The sequence below is a fragment of the Heloderma suspectum genome, chromosome 2 (genome assembly GCF_057233095.1).
Source record: "Heloderma suspectum isolate Gila_16-S chromosome 2, 16-S_ref, whole genome shotgun sequence".
Classification (NCBI taxonomy): domain Eukaryota; kingdom Metazoa; phylum Chordata; class Lepidosauria; order Squamata; family Helodermatidae; genus Heloderma; species Heloderma suspectum.
The window spans coordinates 192,156,949-192,183,396 of NC_139459.1; the positions used below are offsets into that span (position 1 = coordinate 192,156,949).

The following is a 26,448-nucleotide window of genomic DNA, read 5'->3' on the forward strand; positions in this document are numbered from 1 at the left end:
TATTGTTTGCCAAGGCTCATTCACTCTTAAAACAACACAAGCTGAAATGTGACATTTTGATTTTTATTAAGTACAGAATCTCAACGAAACAAGTAATAGTTGACACCACACAGGGGGAAGGGCCCCAGGAGCATCCCCTGCATGTACTTGAAATAATTAAAAAACACACACATGCACACTCCCTTTCTCTCAAGACCCAGGTGAGGTGGCGCATGGAGACCCAGTCCCAAAAAACTGGAAGTGTGGACGGAGAATTAGGTAGGAAACATGGCTTTACAAAAATACATGTTGTACAATTTACATGGGGTTGTAGGAATGTGCAAAAGAGGTGAGATTTATGGCAGGAAAGACTCTTGCAGAGTGTGTGAGCGGGTGGGTGGTTACACTTCTGCCTCTGGTTTGGTAGGGGAAACTAGGTGCCGATTCTCAAAAATATTCATAATCCTGTGTCAAAGGTGAGACTGGAGTTTATGGACAAGAGCATTTTCCTCTAGTAAGACACAGACACAGGACCAACTGCAGTCCTCCCACTGCTAAACTGATGGACAAGACTGAAACAAGATATTTCAGACCAAGGTAGAGGGGGAACTAATGAGGCTCCCCCTATACAGAACAAGTATTCAAATGCTCTGTTCAGCTGAACACTGTCCCACCCCCCACAACCCAGAAAAGGATTTTCGGCTCCTGGGAAGATCAGGTATGTTCCATTAGGGAACCTACAGAATGAGGTTTGGCTCTGCTGCTGGGAAGGACAGAGCAGGTGACGGGAACTCTGTATCAGGTAAGACACCGCCCAGGAAGGCTGTGAAGGAAAGGATATTGCTTGGTGGAAGTTCCAAGTGGCACTAGGGTGGAGATTTCCTCACTCTCTCAGACACTTCTTCCTTATATACACACATGGCATGCAAAGCTGCAGGGGTGTGCACGCACGCACGCGCACACACAGGTCACCCACTTGAGAGTTGCCAGGTGCCTCCTTTTTGTTTTTAACATGCTGTAGATCAGATGTCCCCAGAGCTGCATATTCCTGGGGGTTTTGTTGTTTTGTTTTTGGAATTTTTATGTGGCCCCTTCCACACACATTTACTTCATGCTCCGCCAGGGAGCCTGTCCCAACTCCCTCCCACCCAACTATGGCCAGTATTACCCAGCCGAGGCTGCACCCTGAGGACTAAATCAATGTATGCACTGCCAGGTAACAGCAGATCTCAGGGCTCCTTTGCAACTGAAATGGTGGAGGGGGTGGTGGTCACACACAGCCTGGTTTGGTGGGAAAGACCAAGGTAATTTGTCCCATGGGGGGTTGGCTTGTAACTGGGCTGCACAGCCTCCCTCATGCTGCAACTGTTCTGCCAAAAGAGCGACGCAGAAAGGACAGCTGTGCTGCGCTTCCGGCCCATGATGGGAGGTTCAGTCTTCCTGCAGTTCAGGGCTTTGACCACCAGGCAATACCAGGGCCTGCAGAATATCCGAGAGGGATACGATGCCCTTCACCACATTGCTTTCATCCACCACAACCAGCCGATGAACCTGTTGGTTACAGAAAAGGGTTGTGACAGCTTGTTTTACACAACCAAGGTTCAGTGATGGTCAGTCCCACGATGATACCCAGACATGAACATCCCCATTGTCTGCATGAACGAGAAACTCTGCATTTTAGTGCTCACCCCACCCCAAGCCTTTGCCGACACTCTCAGGCCATTCATAATTCTCTCAAGTTGCTCTATGGAAATGAGAATGCCATCCTTCAGAGACAATCACACTAGTGTGCACAAAATCCCTTGAGAAGCAAGTCAAGGGCACCTGAGATTGTCAGGACCTTTGGGTCCTCATCAACCTGAATAAGGTATCTATAAAGGCTTTGTTTCACTAGCCAATAAATGCAGCTTTGTGATGGAAAGGGCAAAGGGAGCCAACCAAGATGCCTGGCAGGCCAGTCATAAAGCAGCCTGCCAGGGTCACTGTGCACATGTTGGCACTGGCGGAACCACTGCAGAGACGAGCCCTTACTACTGTAGGATTTGTAACTGGCCAGTGAAAGTCAATTGCTATTATTTTGAAAAAGTTCATGTATACCCACCGTTAGCTAAAATAGAACATGTTATGATAGAAAGATCAAGATGCAGTATGTTTGTTAGTACTAGTACAGAACTAGAATGCGGTGGAACTCAAGAAATATATCTAGAATTTTGCATTAGTACCAACAAACATAGATATGTTCCTGACTTCCACTACAAATGCCCAGCCCATAATCTAAAGACTGTTAAAGTGTGTGGGGAGGGAACTCCCATATTCCTCCACTCCTTCATGTGTGGGGCTTGTCTTGCTCCCTACTTGAGTGCCAGTTGCTATTTTGAAGTAGTTCTCATGTCCCAAGTTTTAAGCAAGGCCAAAATAACTGTCCAATTGTTAGGTGTGACCAGGTGTCAGTGTGTGTGCAACACATTTCAGCTGATGCAGAAGTACCTTAATTTTAATATCTCCACGAGAGAGACCAAAATGTCTATTTAATTTTCAATTTCATCTTGGCTATTTCCTGAGGGGAAAAACCCCCAGCTCAAAGCTTGCATGTATTAATACTCTATCCCAAACTAGTCCCCCTCAGCCTGTCTTGCCACTGAAGTCCCCCTCCCCCTATCACAGGCATGGGGAACGTGTGGCCCCCCAGATGTTGCTGGACTGCAACTTTTTGTCAGCCCTAACCAGCATAGCTAATGGTGAGGGGTGCTGGGAGTTGCAGCCCAACATCATCTGGAAGGCCACATGTTCCTCCTCCCTGCCCTACTGAAATGAGTACCAGTTAGAGAAGAGGGGAATAAATACCTCTGCCTCCACCAGCCGGTTGATTATTGTCTCCAGAGTGTCATGCTTGTAACACTTGAGCACACCCTCGAAGTACTGTGAGCGATGCTGCAGCGCCTTGGTCACCGTCACATCCAGGTTGTTGTATGTTTTCTCTGCTGCCAGGTTCTGGTCACAGGGAGACAAGGAGGTGAGCAGATCTGTCGGCATAGCTGGACTCCAATGCCTGCTCTCCCTGGGCAGCAAGTGGGCGGATAATTCTACACCAGTCTGTTAAGTGTGAATCCACCAGGTCTGCCTACAGCAAGGACAGGGAACCTCCGGCCTACAGAGTTTCTCCATCCAGCCCGCAGAGGTGTTCTCCAAGCCCCATTCCTGGAGGAGAGGAAATTTTCTTCTTGACCTCAGTCAGATCCTGAGCAACATTCCAGCAGCCCAATTTTATTGGAGTACATGCCCATGCCACCCAACAGCTCATCTCTGCTGGGGGAAGACACAACGCAGAAGTAACTGAATTTACACCCCTGGTTTAAACAGCGCCAGTCTTGCGGGGGTCATGGCTTTTATGCTCAATGTCTTAGTACCTGTCCTTCAGGAATTTCTGTTCCTCTGCTAGCCTACATGACTACTTCTTCCTTTATTTCTATCCACAAAAACTGTTCTTACACAGTGGTTCATGAACAAGGAAGTTCTGCAGGTTCGAACTTTAGCCCAAACATGAACTGACTGGACCAAGGTTGCACTAGAGTTTGAATCAACAATGCCAGTGATACAAGCCACAAGGGACTTATCACATGCAAAGTTTCCTAACTATTTTGATTAATAAAAAATAAATAAATGTGGACATAATGTAATGCCTATATTAAGAAGATCAGTTATGCAAATTAATTACATTTCTATAAAATATATTATGTACATTAGCAAGATTTGCATTTCTGTGGTGACAAATTTTATATGCTCTGGGGACGGGGCAGTCAGTATAAGCAGTCCTGCTCATACGATAGTAAGGTCTTGAGCTGGATAAGCCAAGAGGGGACCTCATGAAAAGCTTGGGTGAGCCAAAGAGCCTACAAGCAAAGCTGAATTTATTCCCATAATGCAATGGGCAATGCCTTATCAAGGACTGGGGACATACTCACAATAACATCGAACTTGGAGTAAATATCTACAACGCGACCTGAAAGAGACAGACAGGAATTTGTGAGACAGCCACAACAATCTAGTTACTTCCTCACCCCAAGATTAGGAAAGGTCCTTAGTTGGGAGGAAGATGGAATGATCAATGCACTGGCCATACCCCACACAATTTGAAATGGGGTAGTACTTCAAACTGGAAGCATTGCAAAAGTGGATGCGTTGCAAAAGGTTGCTTACAGGATCAACAGTTCGAGATGGTTCTCACAAGCATACCAACCCACACTCAACTGGGGAAGGCAGTGGGGAGACTTGGGGCCATTTGGCAGGAATGGCAATTCCTTTCTGGTCCCATACATGGCAGCAGGATCCTGAACATGAACATTTATTACTTAATATGTGTATCCCCACTTTTCCAAAAGTAGGCATACAAGGCAGTCACAAAAATTTCTAATCTAAAAACGGCCAAGGGAAAACATCCCAAATAATAAAAATTTAAAACGTAAGAACAGCCCTGCTGGATCAGACCAAGGGTCCAACTAGTCCAGCATTCTGTTCACATAGTGGCCAACCAGCTGCCTGTGGGAAACATGAGGACATGAGTGGAATAGCACCCTCCTGGTCATGTTCCCCAGCAACTGGGGTGAATCAGCATACTGCCTCTGATACTGGAGGTAGCAGATAGTCATCAGAACAAAATATCAGTACAATATGTTAAAAAAAAATCCACAACGCTTCTACAGATGTCAAAGTCTAGCAGCAGACAAAGCAGCACAGCGGTTTAGAAATTTCCTCCCCCACCCCAAAGCCTGATGGGATAAGGAAGTTTCCATGTGCTCCCTAAAAGCCAACAGAGAAAGAGCCACGTAGGCCTCGCAGGGGTGAGCATTCTCCTGCAAAAAAAGTCTTGCCTTTAGTGGAAGCTGATCTATATCTCAGATAAATGGGACACCTGGACTCATGTCCTATTGGTCCAGGTGTCTCATTTATTGCAGAGGGAGACTCACGGGATAAACGTGTGAGCATTGCAGTCTCCAATACCCCAAAGGAAAGGATATCACACATGCGCGTGCGCGCGCGCGCGCACACACACACACACACACACACAGAGAAGGGGGGAAAGTCAGGGTTCAAGGACTACTTATTTATCAGTGGAATGTACTGTAAACCAGTCTCTGAGAATCACCAGCATGAGCCATTACCACCAGCTGAATAAAGTATGATGGGTATCGTTGCAGCTTCTGTTCCAGTGCCCCCTTCATAGCCCATTAGGGTCAGGAAGGGTATCTTCTCTGAGGGGTTCCTGCATTTGCTCCACTCCCCCCTTTAGCTCCACAGCACCGCCCCTCACCTGAATCATCCACCACAGGCAACGCAGAGACCCGGTGTTGTACAAAGATGCCCAGCGCAACATAGATAGGGGTGTTGGTGTGGACCATTGCAATGTTTTCGTAGGTGCCGATCTTCAGCTCCTCCAGGGTTTTGGACATGAATTCTGGCTTGGGGAACTCTGCAATCTGCAGGACAACAAGAGGTCATTTTTTATAACCACTGGGGGCTCTGTGGGAAAAAGGAACAAGACGGCATCTCACAGGGATGCCCAAACAGCTCTGGGGCAGAAAGTCAGGGATGAAACGCTTAGCAATGCCAAAGAGATAGGGTCACACAGGCCTGGACTGAGGGGCACTCACAAAAAGCTTGAGGAACTTGAGGATGCGCTTGTGCGTCAGGATGTACAGCGTGTTCCCTGAGTCAGGGTCGATGACTGGCAGCCGGTGGATCTTGTTCCGGATCAAAGAGGTGACGGCATCAAACAGGCTGGAAGTCACAAAGGGGGGCGGGGAGTACATCACAACCAAGAAGCAACAAGGACACTCAGGGGACCGGAGTCTCTCCCTAGCTCCACAAGGGGTGAGTGTAAAGTTCATGGCAGGGGGTGGGGGTACAGCTGGGATTCCTGGATCTATCTTCAAGTCTGGGAGGTGGTCAAATCCAATGCCAGGCAGCAAGGATTGCTGGGTTCAGCTCTCTCAGGTGACAAGCCAGAGAAATAACCCAGTGGGAGCAATCGGGCAGCGAATATGAGTACAATGCTCATATCTAATAAGCCAGGGTTCCTCCAGAACCCTGGCTTACCATGATGTGCGAACCAGGTCAATATCTCCTAATTAATATTTGTTTCTAAGTGACAACGTCTTTAGGCTTTCAAAGAATGTTGTGGCAAGGAATGAGCATGAAAGTGGGGATGGATACCTATTGGGGCAAAGATTTGGGAACAGAAACTAGGGAAGAACTGTGTAGGGCACTGAAACCTCTGCCCCCCTGTTGGTGAACCTTCCCTAGACATTTTTAATTTCCAAGCTTCTGTCCATAACCAAAAGGGCAAGAAATGTGGCTTATAAAAGAAAAGCCAAGATTGGCAGGATACAATGTCTAGATATCACATGGATGTATATAGTACATCTAACCCTGACAGTATGGCCTTCTGGGCATGGATACAGAATAGTACCAGTCATTGGTCTTTTGTGACCACTTGCAACACTGGGCTTGAGTAGCTCAGAGGGGTTGGAGCAGGAAAGAAGGTCAGATGGGGTCGGTGAAAGGGACCACCACAGTACAAGAGTCTCAATCGCTATAGGGCAGCCCTCCCCAACCTGGCACCCTCTGGATGTGTTGGACTGCAATTCCCATCATTCCCAGCCAGCATGGGAATGCTAAGAGTGGCAGTCCAACACATCTGGAGGGCACCAGGTCGGGGAGGGCTGCTATAGGGGCAAGAGATGTCTGAAGAACTGGCGAGGGCTTGGGCAGGGGAAAATTAGGCACCTGCCAGATGCAAAGACTGGCAGGAAGCAGCAGCTCAGCAGCACTACAAATGTGTAGACATGGAGGCGCACACATGCCCATATTGCAGAGCCTCCTACCTGGCACTGGGTGAAATGCAGACCAGCGGCTTGAAGGAGTCTTGCAGGTAGACTTCTGCGTGGGACAAAAAGACTCAGTCACCCAATTGCACCAATTCGAGGAAGACAGGAGAAAGCACACAGAGAGTGCTTGGGGAGGAAGGGGAGCCTGCAGCTCCTCCTGCTGGCCAGGGCAAGAGGCGCTAAAGCTGGGTATGCAATCAGAAAGCAGGAGAAGCACTTTGCCCCATGCAGCAACTACTTCTCCTCCTCTGCTGCCCTCTTAAGTGTCAACTGGAAACACTCAATGCATTCTTCCAGCGTGGGCTCACAAGAAGCACCCCGTATTCGCTTGGCCCCAACATCACCATCCTTCTCCTTACCTCGCCACGTCTCAATCTTGTGCTCCTCCAGTTCGTAGATCTGCACCTGGACACACAGGCAACAGTGCAAGGTATTAACACCACGAAAGCGTCACCCATCCACCCGCGCCTGTGACTGTGGGGGCTCTCACTTGCTCTGACCCGGGGGGGTGGGGTTTAATTCCCCGGGGATGAAAGATGCCACTCTGGTAATATCAGGGCCATGATCCAGTTGACTAGAGCTCTGGGTTCCAAAGTGTGGAGTGAGCCTCTTTAAGACTGAACGGTTGCCATGGGAGGCACGAGCTGCTCCCAGATCTTTCCCAGTCCAAGTCTGCATATCCACTGGGTTAGGTGCATCCACCTTCGACTGGATAGCAGGGAGCGCATCCACTCACTATTTAGTCCCCAACTGACCTCCATTTTAGACTTTGATGTTGAGATGTTGAGAGATATGATGAATGAAGAGCTCACTACTGTGGTGTCTCATTATTGAATTTTGTATTGAATCTATTGTACGTTTTTAAGTTTTATTATTGTATTCTATCCTGCACTGTTTGCCTCCCTGGGAACCTGTGTGATTGAGTTTACTGACTTAACAAACTGTCGCTCCTGAACTACTTAAAGTTCCAAGCAAAACCTTCACTCATCTGCATATTTTTCTCATACACTTTTAAATTTTCTTCTACAAGTGAGAGCTAGAAACTTGCTCTTAGAAAACTCAGATTGTCAGGGTACCATGGCAGCTGACAAGTCTGCATTAGAGACTACATTCCAGTCACAATCATGCAAATCTACAGGCACAACACAAACGGAAGGGGATGCTCCGGGTGTACTTACCATGGCTGACTTGTAGTAGCGATGCAGGATGTTGATGAAGTCTGTGATCGTGAGCATTCCTACCAGGCAAAGAAGGGGTGGAAATGGATCAGTTCTAGCCAGCAGGCGATGTGGTAGGAGGAAGAGAGAAAAGACAAGAAGAGATGCTTACCCACAAAGCTCTGCGTCTTGCTGTCCCAGAGTGGGGCGGCCCGCACGCCATTGGTTACTAATGCAAAGAAGGCTTTCTTTACCTACAAGCCAGAAAAAGGGACAGAGGACATTTACACAGTGGGGACATTTACACAGATGCAACCCAATGCAGCTCTTTCAGTTTAGCATATGCTTAACATGCTTCCAACTCCTCTGCTTACTGAGAAAGGAGTTAAAGGAAGGAGCAAGAGCACCAAAGCCTCTTTCAAGAATTCCAAAGGGGTAGCTGTGTTCACAAAAGCCACCAAGCATCCTGTGGCACCTTTGAGACTAACACTGTTATTGTAGCACAAGTTTTGAGGAACTATGATCTGCTTTGTCAGGTGCACATAGGCCATGAAATGGAAAGAGCAGCAGTAGTTCTGCCATTTTTCTAAGCAGAATCCAGAAGTAAACATGAAATATCACAACCGACTATTGTATTGAATGGGTCGCTCCCTTCTTATCTTGCATACATTTGTACTCTAATTGAACCCAGCCCCAAGCAGTTTAGCACTACCCTACTTGGGTTCAGGGGCCAGTACTATTTTCTTATGTGAACAGATACAAATAAATGCATGCTAATCAGACAAAATAATAGAACAAAATACAAAAATGAACATCCTTACCATCAAAGTGTTCATAGCAGTTTCAAATAATCAACATCTAAAGTAAAAGGCATATCCATTGGGTTAAGTATCTCCACAACACTGACCCTTGACCTGGAGTCAAAATGGGTATGAACGACTTTACCAGCGTAGTGATCTGGTATCAAGTGTAAGTGAGAAATCTCATTTAGCATACTTATCCCCATCTTCCCCCTTCATGGATCACTGCCTTCTGGCAAAGGGGCTTGCGTAACTCAGTGAAGCCATATGCTATGCCGTGCAGGGCCACCCAAGACGGACAGGTCATGGCGGAGAGTTCTGACAAAATGTGGTCCACTGGAGAAGGAAATGGCAACCCACTCCAGTAGTCTTGCCAAGAAAACCCCATGGAACGTATCACAAGGCTAAAAGATATGACGCCGGAAGATGAGCCCCTCAGGTCAGAAGGTGTGCAATATACTACTGGGGAAGAGCAGAGGGAATTTCCAAGTAGCGCCAGAAAAAGTGAAGCGGCTGGGCCAAAGCCGAAAGGACACTCAGCTGTGGATGTGTCTGGTGGTGAAAAGAAAGTCCGATGCTGTAAAGAACAATATTGTTTAGGAACCTGGAATGTCAGATCAATGAATCAAGGTAAGTTGGACGTGGTCAAACATGAGATGGCAAGATTGAACATCGACATCTTGGGAATCAGTGAACTAAAATGGACAAGCATGGGCAAATTTAATTCAGGTGACCATTATTGTCTACTACTGTGGGAAAGAATCCCTTAGAAGAAATGGAGTAGCATTCATAGTCAATAAAAGGGTGGGAAAAGCAGTACTGGGGTACAATCTCAAAAACGATAGAATGATCTCAGTACGAATCCAAGGCAAACCATTCAACATCACAGTAATTCAAGTCTATGCCCCAACCACTGAGGCCGAAGAAGCTGAGGTTGATCGGTTCTATGAAGACCTACAACATCTTCTAGAACTAACACCAAAAAAAGATGTCCTTTTCATCATAGGGGATTGGAATGCTAAAGTAGGTAGTCAAGAAATCACCAGGATAACAGGCAAGCATGGCCTTGGTGTATAAAATGAAGCAGGACAAAGAGTTTTGCCAAGAGAACACGCTGATCATAGCAAACACACTTTTCCAACAGCACAAGAGGCGACTCTACACATGGACATCACTAGATGGTCAATATCGAAAACAGATTGATGATGTGCTTTGCAGCCAAAGATGGAGAAGCTCCATACAGTCAGTCAAAACAAGACCTGGAGCTGACTGTGGCTCAGATCATGAGCTTCTTGTTGCAAAATTTCGGCTGAAATTGAAGAACATAGGGAAAACCACTAAACCATTCAGGTATGACCTAAATCATATCCCTTATGAATATACAGTGGAGGTGAGGAATAGATTTAAGGGATTAGACCTGATAGACAGAGTGCCTGAGGAACTATGGACAGAGGTCCGTAACACTGTTCAGGAGGCAGCAACTCAATCCATCCCAAAGAAAAAGAAATGCAAGAAAGCAAAGTGGCTGTCTGATGAGGCTTTACAAGTAGCTAAGAAAAGAAGGGAAGCGAAAAGCAAGAGAGAAAGGGGAAGATATACCCAACTGAATGCAGAGTTCCAGAGAATAGTAAGGAGAGACAAGAAGGCTTTCTTAAATGAACAATGCAAAGAAATCAAGGAAAACAACAGAATGGGAAAGACTAGAGATCTCTTCAAGAAAATCGGAGATCTCAAGGGAACGTTTTGTGCAAAGATGGGCATGATAAAGGACAAAGAAGGCAGGGACCTAACAAAAGCAGATGAGATTAAGAAGAGGTGGAAAGAATACACAGAGGAACTATATAGGAAAGATCTGAATGTCCCTGATACCCATGATAGTGTGCTCACTGAACTTGAGCCCGACATCCCAGAGAGTGAAGTCAAGTGGGCCTTAGGAAGCATTACTAACAACAAAGCTAGCGGAGATGACAGAATTCCAGCTGAGCTATTTAAAATCCTAAAAGATGATGCTATTAAAGTGCTGCACTCAATATGCCAACAAATTTGGAACACTCAACAGTGGCCACAAGACTGGAAAAGGTCAGTTTACATTCCAATTCCAAAAAAGGGCAATGCCAAAGAGTGTTCAAACTACTGTACAATTGCGCTCATTTCACATGCCAGGAAGGTTATGCTCAAAATCCTACAAGCTAGGCTTCAGCAGTATGTGAACCGAGAACTACCAGAAGTACAAGCTGGGTTTCGAAGAGGCAGAGGAACTAGAGATCAAATCGCCAACATTCGCTGGATCATGGAGAAAGCAAGAGAATTCCAGAAAAACGTCTATTTCTGCTTCATTGACTATGCTAAAGCCTTTGATTGTGTGGATCACAACAAACTGTGGCAAAGTCTTAAAGAGATGGGCGTACCAGACCACCTTACCTGTCTCCTGAAAAACTTGTACAAGGGCCAAGAAGCAACAGTAAGAACCGCACATGGAGCAACTGATTGGTTCAAAATTGGGAAAGGAGTACGACAAGGCTGCATATTGTCGCCCTGCTTATTTAACTTATATGCAGAGTACATCATGAGAAACGCCGGGTTGGATGAATCACAGGTCGGAATTAAGATTGCTGGGAGAATTATCAACAACCTCAGATACGCAGACGATACCACCCTTATGGCAGAAAGTGAAGAGGATCTAAAGAGCCTCTTGTTGGGGATGAAAGTGCAGAGTGCAAAAGCTGGTTTGAAACTCAACATTAAAAAAACGAAGATCATGGCATCTGGCCCCATCACTTCCTGGCATATGGAAGAGGAAGAAATGGAAGCAGTGACAGATTTTATTTTCTTGGGCTCCAAGATCACCACAGATGGTGACTGTAGCCATGAAATTAAAAGACGCTTGCTCCTTGGGAGGAAAGCTATGGCACACCTAGACAGCATAGTAAGAAGCAGAGGCATCACCTTGCCGACAAAGGTCCGTCTAATCAAAGCTATGGTTTTCCCAGTAGTAATGTATGGCTGTGAGAGCTGGACTATATGGAAGGCTGAGCGCCGAAGAATTGATGCTTTCGAACTGTGGTGCTGGAGAAGACTCTTACGAGTCCCCTGGACTGCAAGGAGTTCAAATCAGTCAATCCTAAAAGAAATCAACCCTGAGTGCTCATTGGAAGGACAGATACTGAAGTTGAAGCTCAAATATTATGGCCACCTAATGCAAAGAGAAAACTCCCTGGAAAAGACCCTGATGCTGGGAAAGATTGAAGGCAAAAGGAGAAGGGGACGGCAGAGGATGAGATGGCTAGATAGCACCACTGATGCAGTGAATATGAACTTGAGCACACTCCGGGAGAGAGCGGAGGACAGGAAAGCCTGGTGTGCTATGGTCCATGGGGTGACGAAGAGTCAGACACGACTTAACGACTGAACAACAACATCCCCATCTTCCAACAACTAATTGCCCTGTTACATTGCCGCTACATATTGTAAGAGCCATATGTGAACAATTTAACAGTGCCAAAAATTACCATTTCCTCTATTAGTGTTTAAACATCACACACATATAAATATACATTCCAAGATGGTCATCCAAATTAAAGAGGAACTTGAATAGTACAGTGGTGTGTGTGTGTGTGTGTGTGTGTGTGATAGTGTGTGTGCTGGTTTTACCTTCTCCCTCCCTGCAATGTATGGGACAGTTCAGGGAGAAATTGGGTTTGGGGGATCCCTCATTCAAGAATACCTTATGCTGTTAAGAGACTCTGCCCCCTTCACAGTTTAAGGAATCCTCAGGGTGGGATTAATTAGGATTGGAGGATGCCCTGTTGTGGCAGCAGAAACTCTGACAGATTAAAGAATCCTTCATCGGGCTGGAGGGGGGGGCGCTGGGGAGAGAGAAGAATTATGGTCAGGTGATGTGCACCTTTTGCTGTCCCTCCCTATATATCTCTAAGCAAGGGCTGGGGAACCTGAGGCGCTTCAGATGTTGTTGAGGTCCAACTCCCCTTAGCTCTAGCCAGCCTGGCCGATGGTCAGGCATGGTGGGAGTTGTAGTCCAACAACAGCTGGAGGGTCACAGGTTGGCAGTGTAAACAGTCCTGGTGAGGGTTAGCTTGGATTTCAGGAAACCTGTTCAAGCTGTGAAAGTGCAGACTAATGGCTTAAGGGGGGGGGGGGCGGGGGTGAGAGAACTGGGGTCAGGGGATGTGTGCCTGACAGGGCACACCTCCAATCCCAGAGGGGGGGGGGGTCTCCTCCCTCCATCTGGTGCTAGGCTACAGGGAAGGAGGCACCAGGCCACTTGCCTCCCGAACCTACCAATGGCTTGTGCCTACAACTCTGCCCTCGTGCAGCTGGGGTTCCATCACAACATGACAGTAGCACATACGCACACACACCACCGTTCCTTTTTTTTCCCCTACAAACTCATATTTTGCTGCCTACCAGGAAGTTACCCCAGATAGGCAGAAACCTCCCTCTGGTCTTTAGGTGGCCCCATTTTGCTGCCCTACTATTAGAGGAGATGGGGATTCACTCAGGAAGCCCGGCCTGCTGGAGGTCACTCCTCTGCCGCCCTCCAAAGCAGGACACTACCCACCTGCAGGGAAGTGTCGAACACAACAAGCTTGGAGCTTGTTGGGATGAGGTCGTAGCAGCGATGCGACTTCATGAAGCCACTGTAGATGCCGCTGCTGGAATCCCCATCTGTTGTGGGAAACAAATTCAAGGGCGTTATGAACAATTGTCAATACACATGTCAGACCTCAAACTGCAGGAAGGCAAAGTAGGCAAATTATTTAAGATGCAGTGGCACATGGACGGAGAAAGGAAGTCCCATTGATTTCAGGGTTAGAATGGTGAACTTCAAGCTCTCTTGCTCTTCCAATTAATATTTATTCTTTATAGAACATCATCATTGTACATGGCACTTTACAAAATAATAATGGGAGGGGGGGAGAGAGAGAGAGAGAGAAGACCCCTGCCCCAAGGACCTTACAATATAGCAGCAATTCTATTATTTCCAGGGCCATATATTTCATGCTTTTTAAAAAGTCTGACCTGCATATAAGGAATGGAAATCAAGCAAATCTACATATCTTTGCTTGCATTTTGCACAGTTTATTCCCCTGTTTCAACCCATCAAGGAAACCAAGGAATTATTCAGAACTCTGAAGCCTCACCCAATCACTGCAAGTCCTGGTTATTTTTTATTTATTTTATTTATTTACAATATTTATATACCGCTCCACATCAAAGATTTTGGAGCGATGAACAACAAAAGAATAAAACCCCATAATTAAAACAATTAAAACATTTAAAAAAAAAACAGATTAGCCCTCCTCTGGCTTAGCCCTCCTGGTTAGCCCTCCTCTGGCTTCAAGGATCTCACCAGAAACTTCCCATCGCGTTTTCAAGCTTATCCTCACAGCCAGAAAGACTAAGTTATTTGTTCTGACAAGCTGGAGGCTGAGATTGTTCCGGACAAGTGAGGCCACACTCCCAAACAAGAGGATCTGAGGCACTCCCTTGGGAAACCTTAGTACAGAGGACAGAAGCAACGAGTATAGGAAGAGCAGGGCTGTGGAATGGACAGGATTTGTGTTCCAAAAAGTCTGTCGTTTCTGCTCCGAATTGCTCAGATATCCACTTTGGGCGGGAAGAAGTTATTTGGGCTTGCCCAGCAGACGCAGTGGGGAAACTCTCTACGCTTGTTGGTTGGTTGCTCCCCCAGCAGTTATGTAAGGTCAGATAGCCTAGTGTGACTGACTGGAGGGGATGGGCGTTAGACTGAGGGATGGAGACAAAAGGTCAAGCTCCAGTGAGATCCAGGGTGTAAAAGAGAGTTAGCTGTAAAATCCAGACAGAGAAGGCGACACCCAGGGGAATCCCCAAGGTCAGGCACATACAAATCCACTCATCAACTCCTGTGGCCCTCTGGGCATGAGGAACGGCCTGGACCCTCCTGCCAGCACTCACTAGCACCGTGGTCTGAAGAAAGCAAGAAACTGCAGGAGTTTCTCTTGCCAGTTCTTCTCTTATCTAAGCAACAGTGCCCTGCTCTCTCTTTCACAGTCCAGTAAGACACTCACAGAGGGCACTCTGGGCAGAGCCCTCCAAAGACATATCTCAAACGCATATTTTCACAGTTCCACCATCAAGAGAGCGAGACCATCCTCTACTAAGCAACCCAAAGACTCTGCTAAGCAACCTAGCCTTTCCCAACCTTAGGTCCTCAGGTGCTGTTGGAGTGTACCTCCCATCATCCCCAGCCAGCACGGCCAATGGACAGGGATGATGGGGACCCAACAACATCTGGGGCCTGAGGTTGGGAAAGACTGCCCCAGATCATTCTGCTTGCCTCAGCCCCAACAGCGTCACTCACCTTCTGACAAGGGCAGACTTTTCTCCAGCCCACTCTCAGGAATGGTGCCCTGCAAGAAAACAAAAACAAAGAGAGAAATGAGAGATCAGGTAGATGCCTTGCTACAGCAAATGACCCTTCTGACGTCCTATACCAGCCTCACCTAACCTGGTGCCCTCCAGTTGTGTTGGACTACAACATCCATCCTCCCCAGCCAGCATGGCCAATGGACTACAACTTCCATCCTCCCCAGCCAGCATGGCTAATGGCCATGTTGGCTAGGGAGGATAGAAGTTGTAGTCCAACACATCTGGAGGGCACCAGGTTAAGAAAGGCTGTGCTATACCATCCCCTGGAATGTAATGAATGAGAACTAGGGCTGCTAAGTAAAGACATTCTAAATAGTATAGGTTTGGATTCATTAATTGACTAAATCTGGATATGTTTGCATAGCTTATGAATAGCCGCTGGGGGAGCGGGGAGAAGCATGTTCTGTTTTTAGATAGTGCCCCCATATGTTTCAGGAGGCATTGTAAGAGAAGCACCCCTTCCAGAGAGAGAAAGAGAGAGAAGGGGATGAATGCCTTGCCACCCACTATTTTCATAAGTACTTCAAAAACAGTTCAAAATCTGTTGTCCATTTTGCAAAAGGGCACTTTTTTCATTGATTCCAAAGAACGTACACTGAATAATCTGACTAATCAGCTAAACATTCCAGCCCGAATATTCACTATCTAAAAAATCTCTCATACACGTATTACATATACACACACAAAAGAGGCACATAAATGCCAGCAGTCAGACTGGGAATCACTCTGGATCTAAGCGAAGGCACACGCCCCACCCCAACACGCCAAAGCTCTCAGTGCTGAAGACGGACACTCACAAGCAAGTGAGATCTTGGGGGAAGTTCCACTGCAGTGAGAATATCAGCACCTCAGAAAGAAAAGGAACAGGGGTAAAGTTGGACATCTGGTTTTCTGTCCTCTCAGCTGGACAGACAGCCCAGGGACAAATGGTGCACTGTGGGGGCCAGGGAGTGGGACTTCGACCAGGGAGACCAGTTTCAGCACTCCTGTCCATCCATGGAGCTCAGCTTGTCACGATTAGTCAGCGTAACCTACTTCACAGGATTGTTCTGAAGAATGGATGGAGAAAACCCACGTGCACGTACACCCCACGCTTCTCGGAAGAACCGCAGAATACTACGCGCCCCACAATGAGCCAGAACAGCTGACCCGGGACAAAGCTTTTGGCTATCCCTTCACCATCCAATAGGACCTCCAACTCAGAAATCCCACCTCCCTATAGCCAAGGCACTTGAACATCACACTGGGAAAAGCTGACGATCAGACTCCTACTCAGGCTCCTTCCCAACAGATGGACGGACAGAATTGTGCCCTATATGACTTCTGTCCCCTCTCCCACAAACAGTTCATTGGGTTCCCATGACGGCTTGCATTGTTTCCAGGGAATGACACAGCCCAGCTGTCAGTTCCTTCCAAGTTGGGAAGTCACTACCAAACATACACTTGCCTAGAGAGGTCGATAATGTTGAACAGGAAAGGGCCTTGATCCCACAGCAAAGGGGAAGCCTGGAAAAGCTAGGCTAGGCTAAGCAAAGCAAACCAAAAGCACGGTGGAATTTAAACTTAGCTCCAAGTCAAGATTGCTGCAGAAAGACGTTTGGTTCACTCGTACAGAGCCTCTGGATGACACTGCAAACACCAAGTTAAACCAGAAAAGCAAGGCCCTCAAGCAGATTGCTGGCTGAAATTAAAACCACCAGCCCTCTTTGCAGGTACAAGCAAGTGCTTAGAAATGCATTTGTATGTGAATTCGTACTGAGCAGAATTATCATAGGAATCAGATGTGTGCCAAATTCCTCCACGAGTGGCAGTGTAGTCCATACATTTCCAAGAAGTACAACATTTATGTCAGCATTCAAGTTTCCCAATAGTTTTCCTAAAAAACTGTTTTTTAAAGTGTCTTTTTCACACATATCATATACATGGACAGATTATCTACATACAATCTAAACATTACATCACTATCGATCTGTAACAAAACTTCATACTGTAGGACAGGGCTGAACGAACAACTTGCAGCCTGCAGGCCAGGTGTGAGCACCGCAAGACAATTTCATCTGGCCTCTGGCACGCTATCAAACACTACTCAAGGTGCTAAAATGGTTGCCCATAGCTTCACATGCAAAGAAAAGAAAATAATGTTTTCGTGTGAGAGACAGAGAGATTCCATCCATTCTGTAATGTTAAGTATCTCTTTGGGGTTTGCACTACTGGCTACAAGTTCTTCATAATTGTAAAACCCTTAGTGTTAGTTGACATCCACTTTATGGTGGAACTTGACCACCTATGAAGGGTTAGTTTGTTGGCAGAACTCATGTCACGTCCTCAGGCAGTTGTTCCCCCTAAGAATACAGAAGTTCACTATCCTTTGTGAATGGGACGAGTGCAGGTGCAAGTTCAAAAACAGATCACTATCTTTTTTTCTTTCCAGACCTCATGTAAACTCATTATGAATTTCATTTAAACTCCCTCCCATTAAGCCCGCATACATTTCATGCACTTACAACACACGCTCCCCTTTCAGGTTCCTAGGCACAGGGACGCTTTAACTGAGCACACTCTCTGCGAGAGCATCCAAGTGTACATAACAACCCCCACTTTGGTTTTTACAGGAAGAAGCTTCAAATACTATAAGCCAGGCTTTCCAATTGCCTGGGAATGATGGGAATTGCAGTCCAATACATCTGGAGGGGCAGCAGGCTGGGGAAGGCTGCTATTGGCAGACTTGCAATCTCACATAGTGCGAGCAGTACCGGTAAATCTATGTGTTGTTTTACCAGGCCCGCTACAACGGCACCACCTACCACCACACCCAAACAGCAAAGTCCTTGAACCTCTGCCTGCTACACTAACACCCATGTAAGAGCATTTCCTGTGCTTGCTCTCTGCCTGCAGGCATCTAGGAGTGTCTGTCACTCCTGCTGTAGTTGCACGCCAGCTTGTGTGTCATGCAATGCAGGAGGCATCACAGGGGATATAAATAAGAATGGGGATTAGGAAGGCGAAGGTCACAGGCTAAGAGGCACCAAGCTTCTGCTCACGAGCAGCAAACAGCGGAAATATCACATAGGAGGCAGGCTCTGAAGCATAACTAAGGGCGTAATCCTATGCATGTTTAGACAGAAAACAGTCCTACAACTCCCAGCATTTCCCAGCCAGCATGCGGACTGTTTTCTGTCTAAACATGCATAGGACTGTGCCCTAACTGGATTTTTAAAAACTGATCGCCCTAACTGATCACCAGGTAGAGATAGTGCACTTGAGAAAAGCCCCACTTTCCAAAGGCTCCTTAAAGACTTTGCAGAAGTCAGAATTTGCAAAATAACTGCAGAATTTAGCTTGACATAGTTCGTGCAGAAGACGCCTCTAGCCAAAATTTCAAGCACTGGCAGTACCTACCAGAAAACAAGTGGAGCAGGCTTATAACGGCCTCCTCTTCCAGGACACGGCTGAGCACACCAAGAAAAAAAATCAGCTACTCCATTGACCCAGTTCATTGTCCATTTAACAACCAGTTAAAAAAGCAGGGAGGGGTTGTTGTGAATATGGTGATGCACAATGCCCAATCCCTGGGTTTTGCTGTGATGCACAAACCAGGAGCTCTGGCGTGTCTCTCCTCTGACAAGCCAGAGTTTGCTGTTGGGTAATTTCTTGATGTTAGGTTATTTCAGTTTGTTGTTGGGTTATTTCTCTGGCTTGTTGAGGAAGAGACAAGCCAGAGTTCCTGGTTCATACATCAAGACAAACAACCCAGAAATGGACCATCCCTGGACTGTTTAGCCACTCCTGCTCATAGTGGGAGCAATTGGGTGGCATGCCCCAGCATGTTTGATTGCTCACACCCACCCAGAATTTTTTTTAAAAAACCCTTGGGTTGTAGTGACATGTGAACTGGGCCATTTGTTTATCCCACAGATTCCACAACAAGGCAAGCAAGGTGTACCCTGCAGCCAGAATTATTCAAATTAAGACAGTAAAGAAGGGCAATTAAGAGGTTAGATCGACTGCTTAAAACCCCTTTGATTGATTAAAACCATGCTTCCAAATAATAGGGCAGATTTTTTAAAAAATGAAGCCTCACTAGAAACAGCACAATGTTATCTTGAGTTGAAGGTAAGCCGGAGGGCAGAGTATTTTATGACACCGCAGCATTCAGGCCATAGTGCACCAAACGCCTGAGGACAGTTTAAGCAGCCGGCTGCCTCTCACTCTCTATTTATGTCATACATAAAGCTGTCTTCTGTCAGTAGCCAGGCCTCACTAGTTCTAAAGCCTTTAAAGGAGGACAGCCAGCCTGTTGTAATTGGGAGCAGGGAACTAGAGGTGGATGGGGCATGACAGACAGATAGGCTTGACCTCAACCCAGTCCCATGCCTGTTTACTCAGAAGCCCCATTGAGTTCAAGTGGGGTTACGTTCATCTAACAGTGCATAGCACCATGCCTTCCACCTGTCTCACACTCTCTGGGAGAAAGAAGGAAAAACCACTGCTGCGCAATCCACCATACCCCACCCATGCACGAAGTTCTCAGCAGCTGAGGCTATCTTTGCAACATAAGAAGAGCCCTGCTGGATCAGACGAAGGTTTTATCTAGTCCAGCATTCTGTTCACACAATGGCCAGCCAGCTGTCAACCAGGAACCCACAAGCAGGGCATGAGCACAACAGCACCCTCCCACCCATGTTCCCCAGCAACTGGTGTACATAAGTTCATTGCCTCTGGTACTGGAGGTAGCACATAGCCATCAAGCCAAGTAGTCACTGATAGTCTTCTCCTCAAGGAATTTGTCTAACCCCCTTTTAAAGCCATCCAAATTGGTGGACAACAATATATCCTGTAGTAGCGAATTCCATAGGTTTAACTATGCGCTGTGTGAATAGGTCCTTCCTTTTAACTGCCTTGAATCTCCCACCAATCAACTTCATAGGATGACCCTAGGTTTTAGTATTATTCTAGTTTTAATATGTCTCCCTATCCACATTGTCCACACCATGCATAATTTTGTACACCTCTATCATGTCTCACCTTACACTCCTTTTTCCAAGCTAAACAATCCCACCTGCTGTGCTCATCCCACCTGAGATGCTCCAACCCCTTGATCATTTTTGGGCGCAATCCTATGCATGTTTAGACAGAAAGGAGTCCTACAATTCCCAGCATTCCTGGGAGTTGTAGGCCTTTTCTCTGTCTAAACATGCATAGGATTGTGCCCTTAGTTTCCCTTTTCTGCACTTTTTCCAGCTCTACAATATTTTTTTTTTTATGTGTGACCAGAACTGTACACAGTATTCCAAGTGCAATTGACCATAGATTTGTATAAGGACAGTATGATATGATATTGGCAGTTTTATTCTCAATTCCTTTTCTAATTATGCCTAAGATGGAGTTTGCCTTTTTTACAGCAGCTGCACACTGGACTGACATCTTCATCGAGCTGTCCACCACAACCCCAAGATCTCTTTCTTGGTCAGTCACCGCAAGCTCAGATCCCATCAGGTTATACTTGAAGTTAGGATTTTTTGCCCCAATGTGCATCACTTTACCTTGCTTACACTGGACCGCATTTGCCATTTAGATGCCCATTCTCCCAGTTTGGAGAGAATCTTTTGGAGCGCTTCACAATCTCTTTTTGTTTAACCACCCTAAATAATGTGGTGTCATCCGCAAACTTGGCCACTTCACTGCTCACTCCTAATTCCAGATTATTTATGAACAGGTTGAAAAGCATTGGTTCCAATACAGATCCCTGTGGGACCCCACTATTTACTTCCCTCCCTATTTATCTACTTGCAATTTCTTGCTTTTGAACTGCTAGGATGGCAGAAGCTGGGACTGAAGACGGGAGCTCACTCCGTCACGCAGCACTCGGGTCTCGAACTGCTGTCCTGCCGACCTTCCAGTCTGCAGTTCAGCGTCTTAACCACTAAGCCACCGCGGCCCCCATTGGGAGAATTTACCATTTATTCCTACTCTCTGCTTTCTGTTCTTTAACCAGTTACTGATCCATAAGGGGACCTGTCTCTTATTCCGTAAGTGCTACGTTCGCTCAAGAGTCTTTGGTGATGCACTTTGTCAAAAGCCTTTTGGAAGTCCAAGTAAACAATGTCCACCGGATCACCCCCGCCTGCATGTTTACTGACACTCTCAAAGAACTCTAAAAGGTTAGTGAGACAGGACTTACCTTTACGGAAGCCATGTTGATTCTTTTTCAGCAGGGCTTGTCCATCTATATGCTTACTAATTCTATCTTTAATAATGCCTTCAACCAATTTACCCAGAACAGACATTAAGCTAATCAGCCTGTAATTTCCTGGATCCCTTTTTGAACATTGGTGTTACATTGGCAACAAAGTTATTTGTGCTGGCAACAGCTGCTGTTGAGGTGGTGGTTGCCACAGCAAGTGATAAACAACTTCTTTGCTGAGACAGCCACAATGGTTGATCAGAATTTGGGGGGGGGGGGAGAGCAACAGTGGGTTCTGCTCTTCCCTCCCAGACAGGGTATGCAGCAGCAAAGGTAACCTGTAATCCTGTACCCAGTTACATGGGAGCACACCTTCTTCCATGCCTTCCATCCTAGGATAAGTGACCTTGTGCACAATAGCCAGGCCCTTATCACTGGTGGGAAGACCACAGATCCACTGAGAAACACAGTTACCTACGATTCAACGTCCCTAAATATCAGCATATGCCTACAGACTCTTTCCTGCAGATGACAGATGGGTAGTTTTCAAATTGTGTTCCAAGGGGTCCTCATTGAGAAGATCAATAGTGAGGGCAAGTTTCTCCGAAAGACAGCTTGCCCACCCACTACCAATCTTCCTCCTGCAATGAATAGCCCCATGTGAGTATTGGGTGCCTCCTGAAGCACACGTTGGTGTTCACACAGGGGAAGCATGACGCCTAAGAAGACTGGGCCAATGCCTTGCCTGAACTGAGAGTGCCCCCCACCCCTGAATCTCCTGCAGTGAACGAGGATTCAACGGCGGACGCTCAGGGGCTCATGACCAGACAAGGATCCCCTGAACCATAGCTGTATAAAGAAAGGCCTAGGTGTGCTACAGAAATTACCAGCAATAAATATGAATATTTTGGCATATTATAATTTTGACAAAATGTTTTATTAATTAAAAAATAATAGATTCCTCATTTGGAAGTACCTTGGTGTGGCATTTAGAGTTGCTTGGGTACAAAATACATGGCTCCAGATCTCAACAGCAGCCACAAGGCCAAGCTGGGCTGGCCAAAGAGCAAGGTGCAATGGCTGTCACTTAAGAGGGCAGTTTTACAAAGGAAAGCATAAGAGACACTTCTATAGGTGATCAAGGGAGTGCTCCCTTTTAAAAAGTAGGGTGAAGTTACATCTGACATTGGCACAGCACGGCAACCTCACGTTACAGAGCAACCTGTCTCAGAACGAGCAGTGAGAAAGAAAATAGGCAGAGACTTGACTCCAAGGTAGTGTGAGCCAGGTAGTCCCTAGCTGAAATCTCACTTCAGTCATAAATTTATCTGGCAGCCTTAGGCAAGGCCCTCGGTTTCCCCATCTGTAATATGGGAATAACATTACCTTGTTGTAAGAATTACTAGGATAATGTACATCAAGTGCCTTGGGCACTCAGGAAAAGTGCTGTAAAATGCTAATTATTATCATATATAATACACATAAAAACACACCTATCAATTCACTAACTCCACAGTGCTTTTGAGGATAGCTGTGCCAGGGACACTGCTTTCTCTTTTTAAAACTAGCTGGATATCATAGCTTGTACCAAACATAACTATCCTAACGAAACCCAGGACAGTCAGATGCAAATAAGCCATTTCAAAACTACCCAGCAGAGGTCTGAGTCTGACAGAGGAAGCAAAACAGGATCCCTCTACGTAATGAGCCCCTTTTCTAAAAAAGGGGCCTGCAATTTGAGTGACAAATGCCTGTTGCCTCAGAATGGCTCTAAGAAGGTCTGAGAAATCCCAATAGTGGGGAACTGCTATTCAGAAAAAGAGAACAGAAGCTGTCCACATTATGTTTGACAGAGAAGGGGTGGGGTGGGGGAATAGACCCCAGCTGAAGACAACCACAGGACCTCCTCTCCTGAGGCCTGGATTCAAATCCTCACTCAGCAATCTCAGGCCAGTCACTCAGCCACACCTACCCCACTGGTTAGGGGACAACCTCCATGTACATTGTTTTGAGCTCCTTGCAGAAAGGGAAGGACTATGTAAACTAAGCTCACTAAAAGAGACACTAGAGACCCCAGCACCTTATGAAACACAATCAAGATTACTAAATGCAAACTGAATTAACGTGCTAACTACCCTTTACACCCACAAATCAGGGTGATTAAGTGGTAAGAATGAAGAGCCCCACTTCTAAAATATATTTAAATAGTTGGCATTCCTGATCTGTATTGGCAATTTTGAACACAAGAGTTATTTATCCAGTACAGAAAAGAAAATGGGTATGTGTACTGTACTGGTTAAGGGAACAATCCTATGCATGTTTAGACAAAGAAAAGCCCTACAACTCCCAGCATTCCCCAACCAGCATGGCTGGCTGGGGAATGCTGGGAGTTGTAGGCCGTTTCTCTGTCTAAACATGCATAGGATTGCACCCTAAAAAAGTGACCTGTGAAATCAGGAAGTCTCCAGATCTGAGCAGTTCTGCCATGAATACACTCTAGGCAGAAAGATCTTCCGTTTCTTTCTTGATCTGAACTAGGTACTCAAGGAAGTCTGCAGCAGCTGCCTCCGTTATTTGAAAAACTGCATCTTGAAGGTGTTCTGCTAATAACAGCTGCTGCAATCTTTCATGTATGCCCAGCTCGGACACTATACTACTAAAGCAAATACCCTATTTGCAGGATTAGCTGGCTGCAGTAACATCCACGCGGGAGATCAGGAACAAGCCATGATCACGACGCCTCAGCCCCGCCATCTGCCATATATGGGGATAATCAACAACAAAGATCATGTATGAAGAGCACCTTTAATACCCTAAAGAGTTTTATAAATGCTACCTAGCCCAAGGCTGAGACAACTGGCAGGGCCCGAAAACCCACACCCCACTCCCTTAAAATCCCCCCTCCCATAAAGCCCTTACTGGGGGGGGGGGCACTGCTCTCTATTAAAGGTGAGATCATCAAAGGAAAGGGAAATCCAGTATAAGAAGTGACAGTAGATCTGGTGGTTCAGCGGGGTGGGGAAGGGGGCGGTCGTCAAGGGAGCCTCCGAGCCTCTTTCTACTTACCGCCTCCATTATCCCCGTCGCCGCCCCCCGCGCTCGGAGAAGGGTTGCCGCCCCACCGTAAACCTGAACTTCCGCCTCGACGCATCGCTGCCCTCACTTCCGCCAGTAAGGGAGAGCTCGTCAACGGAAGTGAATAGAATTTTTAGAAAAGGTCTCTGTCTCACGCGTAGGTACTAGAAGAGGGTCTTTCTGTAATTTAATATACGGATCATACTCAGTGATTAGACTAGATTAGAGTAACCCGCAGTCAGCCTGGCTGCCAGTTTATCTGCAATATAAAAACGGAAAATCAGTTTGCACGTTATTATTGTTGTCATTTTAACATGAACTAAGAGCTGAGTTAGACAGAGAACTACAGCGCAATCCTGTACATGTCTACTCAGAAGTAAGTCGCGCTGAGTTCAATGGGGCTTTCTCCCAGGTAATTGGGTAGAGAAGTATAGCCTTAAGGTGCAATCCTATGCCTGTTTAGGCAGAAAAAAAGGCCTACAGATTCCAGCATGCCCCAGCCAACCCTTAGAGAATTAATTCCTGTCTTTCAGCCCAGTAAGATCCATTGAGTCCAGCGAGACACAGGACTGCGACGTTAGAGTCTGCTTGCGGAAGGAGAGGACATCGTTGCTGCTTAATCCAAACTACACCATTATCCTTGGTTTTTCCACTGTTTTCCTATGGGCTGGGGGGGGGGGACACACAACAACCCAGGAAGTCCCGCCTTCAAACAGTTGAATTATAACCCTCGCTATGGTAACTTTAGCCCAACTCTAAGGCAATGACGCTAAATAGACACTTCGGATTTTTAGTTAAACGTCTGTGAGCAACTTCGTATAGAAGAAATTAGGGTTACACACCATCTTTATTTACCAGTCCCCTGGACTGCAGGGAGGTCAGATCAGTCAATCCTGAAGGAAATCAACCCTGAGTGCTCATTGGAAGGACAGATACTGAAGCTGAAGCTCAAATATTTTGGCCACCTAATGCGAAGAGAAAACTCCCTGGAAAAGACCCCGATGCTGGGAAAGACTGAAGGCAAAAGGAGAAGGGGACGGCAGAGGATGAGATGGCTAGATAGCATCACCGATGCAATGAATATGAACTTGAGCACGCTCCGGGAGAGAGCGCAGGACAGGAAGGCCTGGCGTGCTATGGTCCATGGGGTCACGAAGAGTCAGACACGACTGAACAACAACAACAACCATCTTTATTGGCACTTCCCGCCTAATGATTTTTGACACTAATTTCCAGTCATAGGGGGGTTGTATGGAGTTTTCAGTATAGAAATGCAAAGAAATCAAGTGACACTGTCCTATGAGCATCAAGACCAATTATGGATTTAAGTTCTTCTATGCGTGGCCAGTGGCAGCTTTTTATACCTCCATGAATGATCCATACACAGAATTAGGGGATGGTGTAAAAGCCAGAATGGAGTGGGCCAGAACAACCCCTTTATATTAAAAAAAAAAAAAAGCATGCCAAAAGTAGTGGCATATGTTAGAAACACTTGAGAACACTATTTTAGGACTAAAACTGTTGCAATATTTTTTTATTATTACCCCATAACGCCCAGAACACATCCGAACAGAACAGAATGGCCTGGAACAGCAACTTCCAAGTGAGCCAAATCAACCAAACTCACCAGTCACACACTGCTAGATGGGACAGATATAATAAGCTCCAAAACTTCCATGGAAACCACGTTTCAATAGCCATTCCAGGCCATAGTGTGTATTGCGCAAAATAGGCCAGAACAGCAACTTCCAAGTGAGTCAAATTAACGGAACTCACCAGTCACACATTACTAGATGGGACAGATATAATAAGCTCCAAAACCTCCACAGAAACCACATGTCAGTAGCCATTCCGGGCTATAGTGCCAATTGTGCAAAATAGTTCAGAACGGTAACTTCCAAGTGAGCAAAATGAGCCACAAATAGTTTAGAATGGCA

At 46.3% G+C, this 26,448-nt stretch overlaps 1 protein-coding gene across 3 annotated transcripts; it reads right to left on the reverse strand.

The window, feature by feature from the left end:
* Nucleotides 1-41: 41 nt before the first annotated feature.
* On the reverse strand, nt 42-24,531 carry PRKAG1 (protein kinase AMP-activated non-catalytic subunit gamma 1). 3 transcript variants are annotated; one of them, XM_084837009.1, is made up of 13 exons: nt 24,503-24,531; nt 16,050-16,099; nt 15,185-15,233; nt 13,400-13,506; nt 8,193-8,274; nt 8,042-8,100; nt 7,223-7,268; nt 6,861-6,915; nt 5,628-5,754; nt 5,288-5,453; nt 3,942-3,979; nt 2,824-2,970; nt 42-1,530 (listed from the first exon to the last, which is right to left on the reverse strand). In XM_084837009.1, the coding sequence occupies exons 4-13, from the start codon at nt 13,469-13,471 to the stop codon at nt 1,411-1,413; spliced, it is 912 nt and encodes a 303-aa protein (XP_084693135.1). In that variant the 5' UTR covers nt 13,472-13,506; nt 15,185-15,233; nt 16,050-16,099; nt 24,503-24,531; the 3' UTR covers nt 42-1,410. The 3 variants fall into 3 exon arrangements, with proteins under 3 accessions (XP_084693135.1, XP_084693136.1, XP_084693137.1); XM_084837010.1 differs by lacking the exon at nt 16,050-16,099 and adding an exon at nt 24,106-24,190; XM_084837011.1 differs by lacking the exon at nt 16,050-16,099.
* Nucleotides 24,532-26,448: the final 1,917 nt, after the last annotated feature.

Excerpts from the sequence above, each read along its gene's own strand:
- PRKAG1 (XM_084837010.1), bottom strand. The coding sequence starts at position 24,138 with ATGTTACTGCAGCCAGCTAATCCTGCAAATAGG. Across the intron at positions 15,234-24,105 it reads CAGCTAATCCTGCAAATAGG|GGCACCATTCCTGAGAGTGG; the intron begins GTATTTGCTTTA and ends GTTTTCTTGCAG. Across the intron at positions 13,507-15,184 it reads AAGTCTGCCCTTGTCAGAAG|ATGGGGATTCCAGCAGCGGC; the intron begins GTGAGTGACGCT and ends TTCCCACAACAG.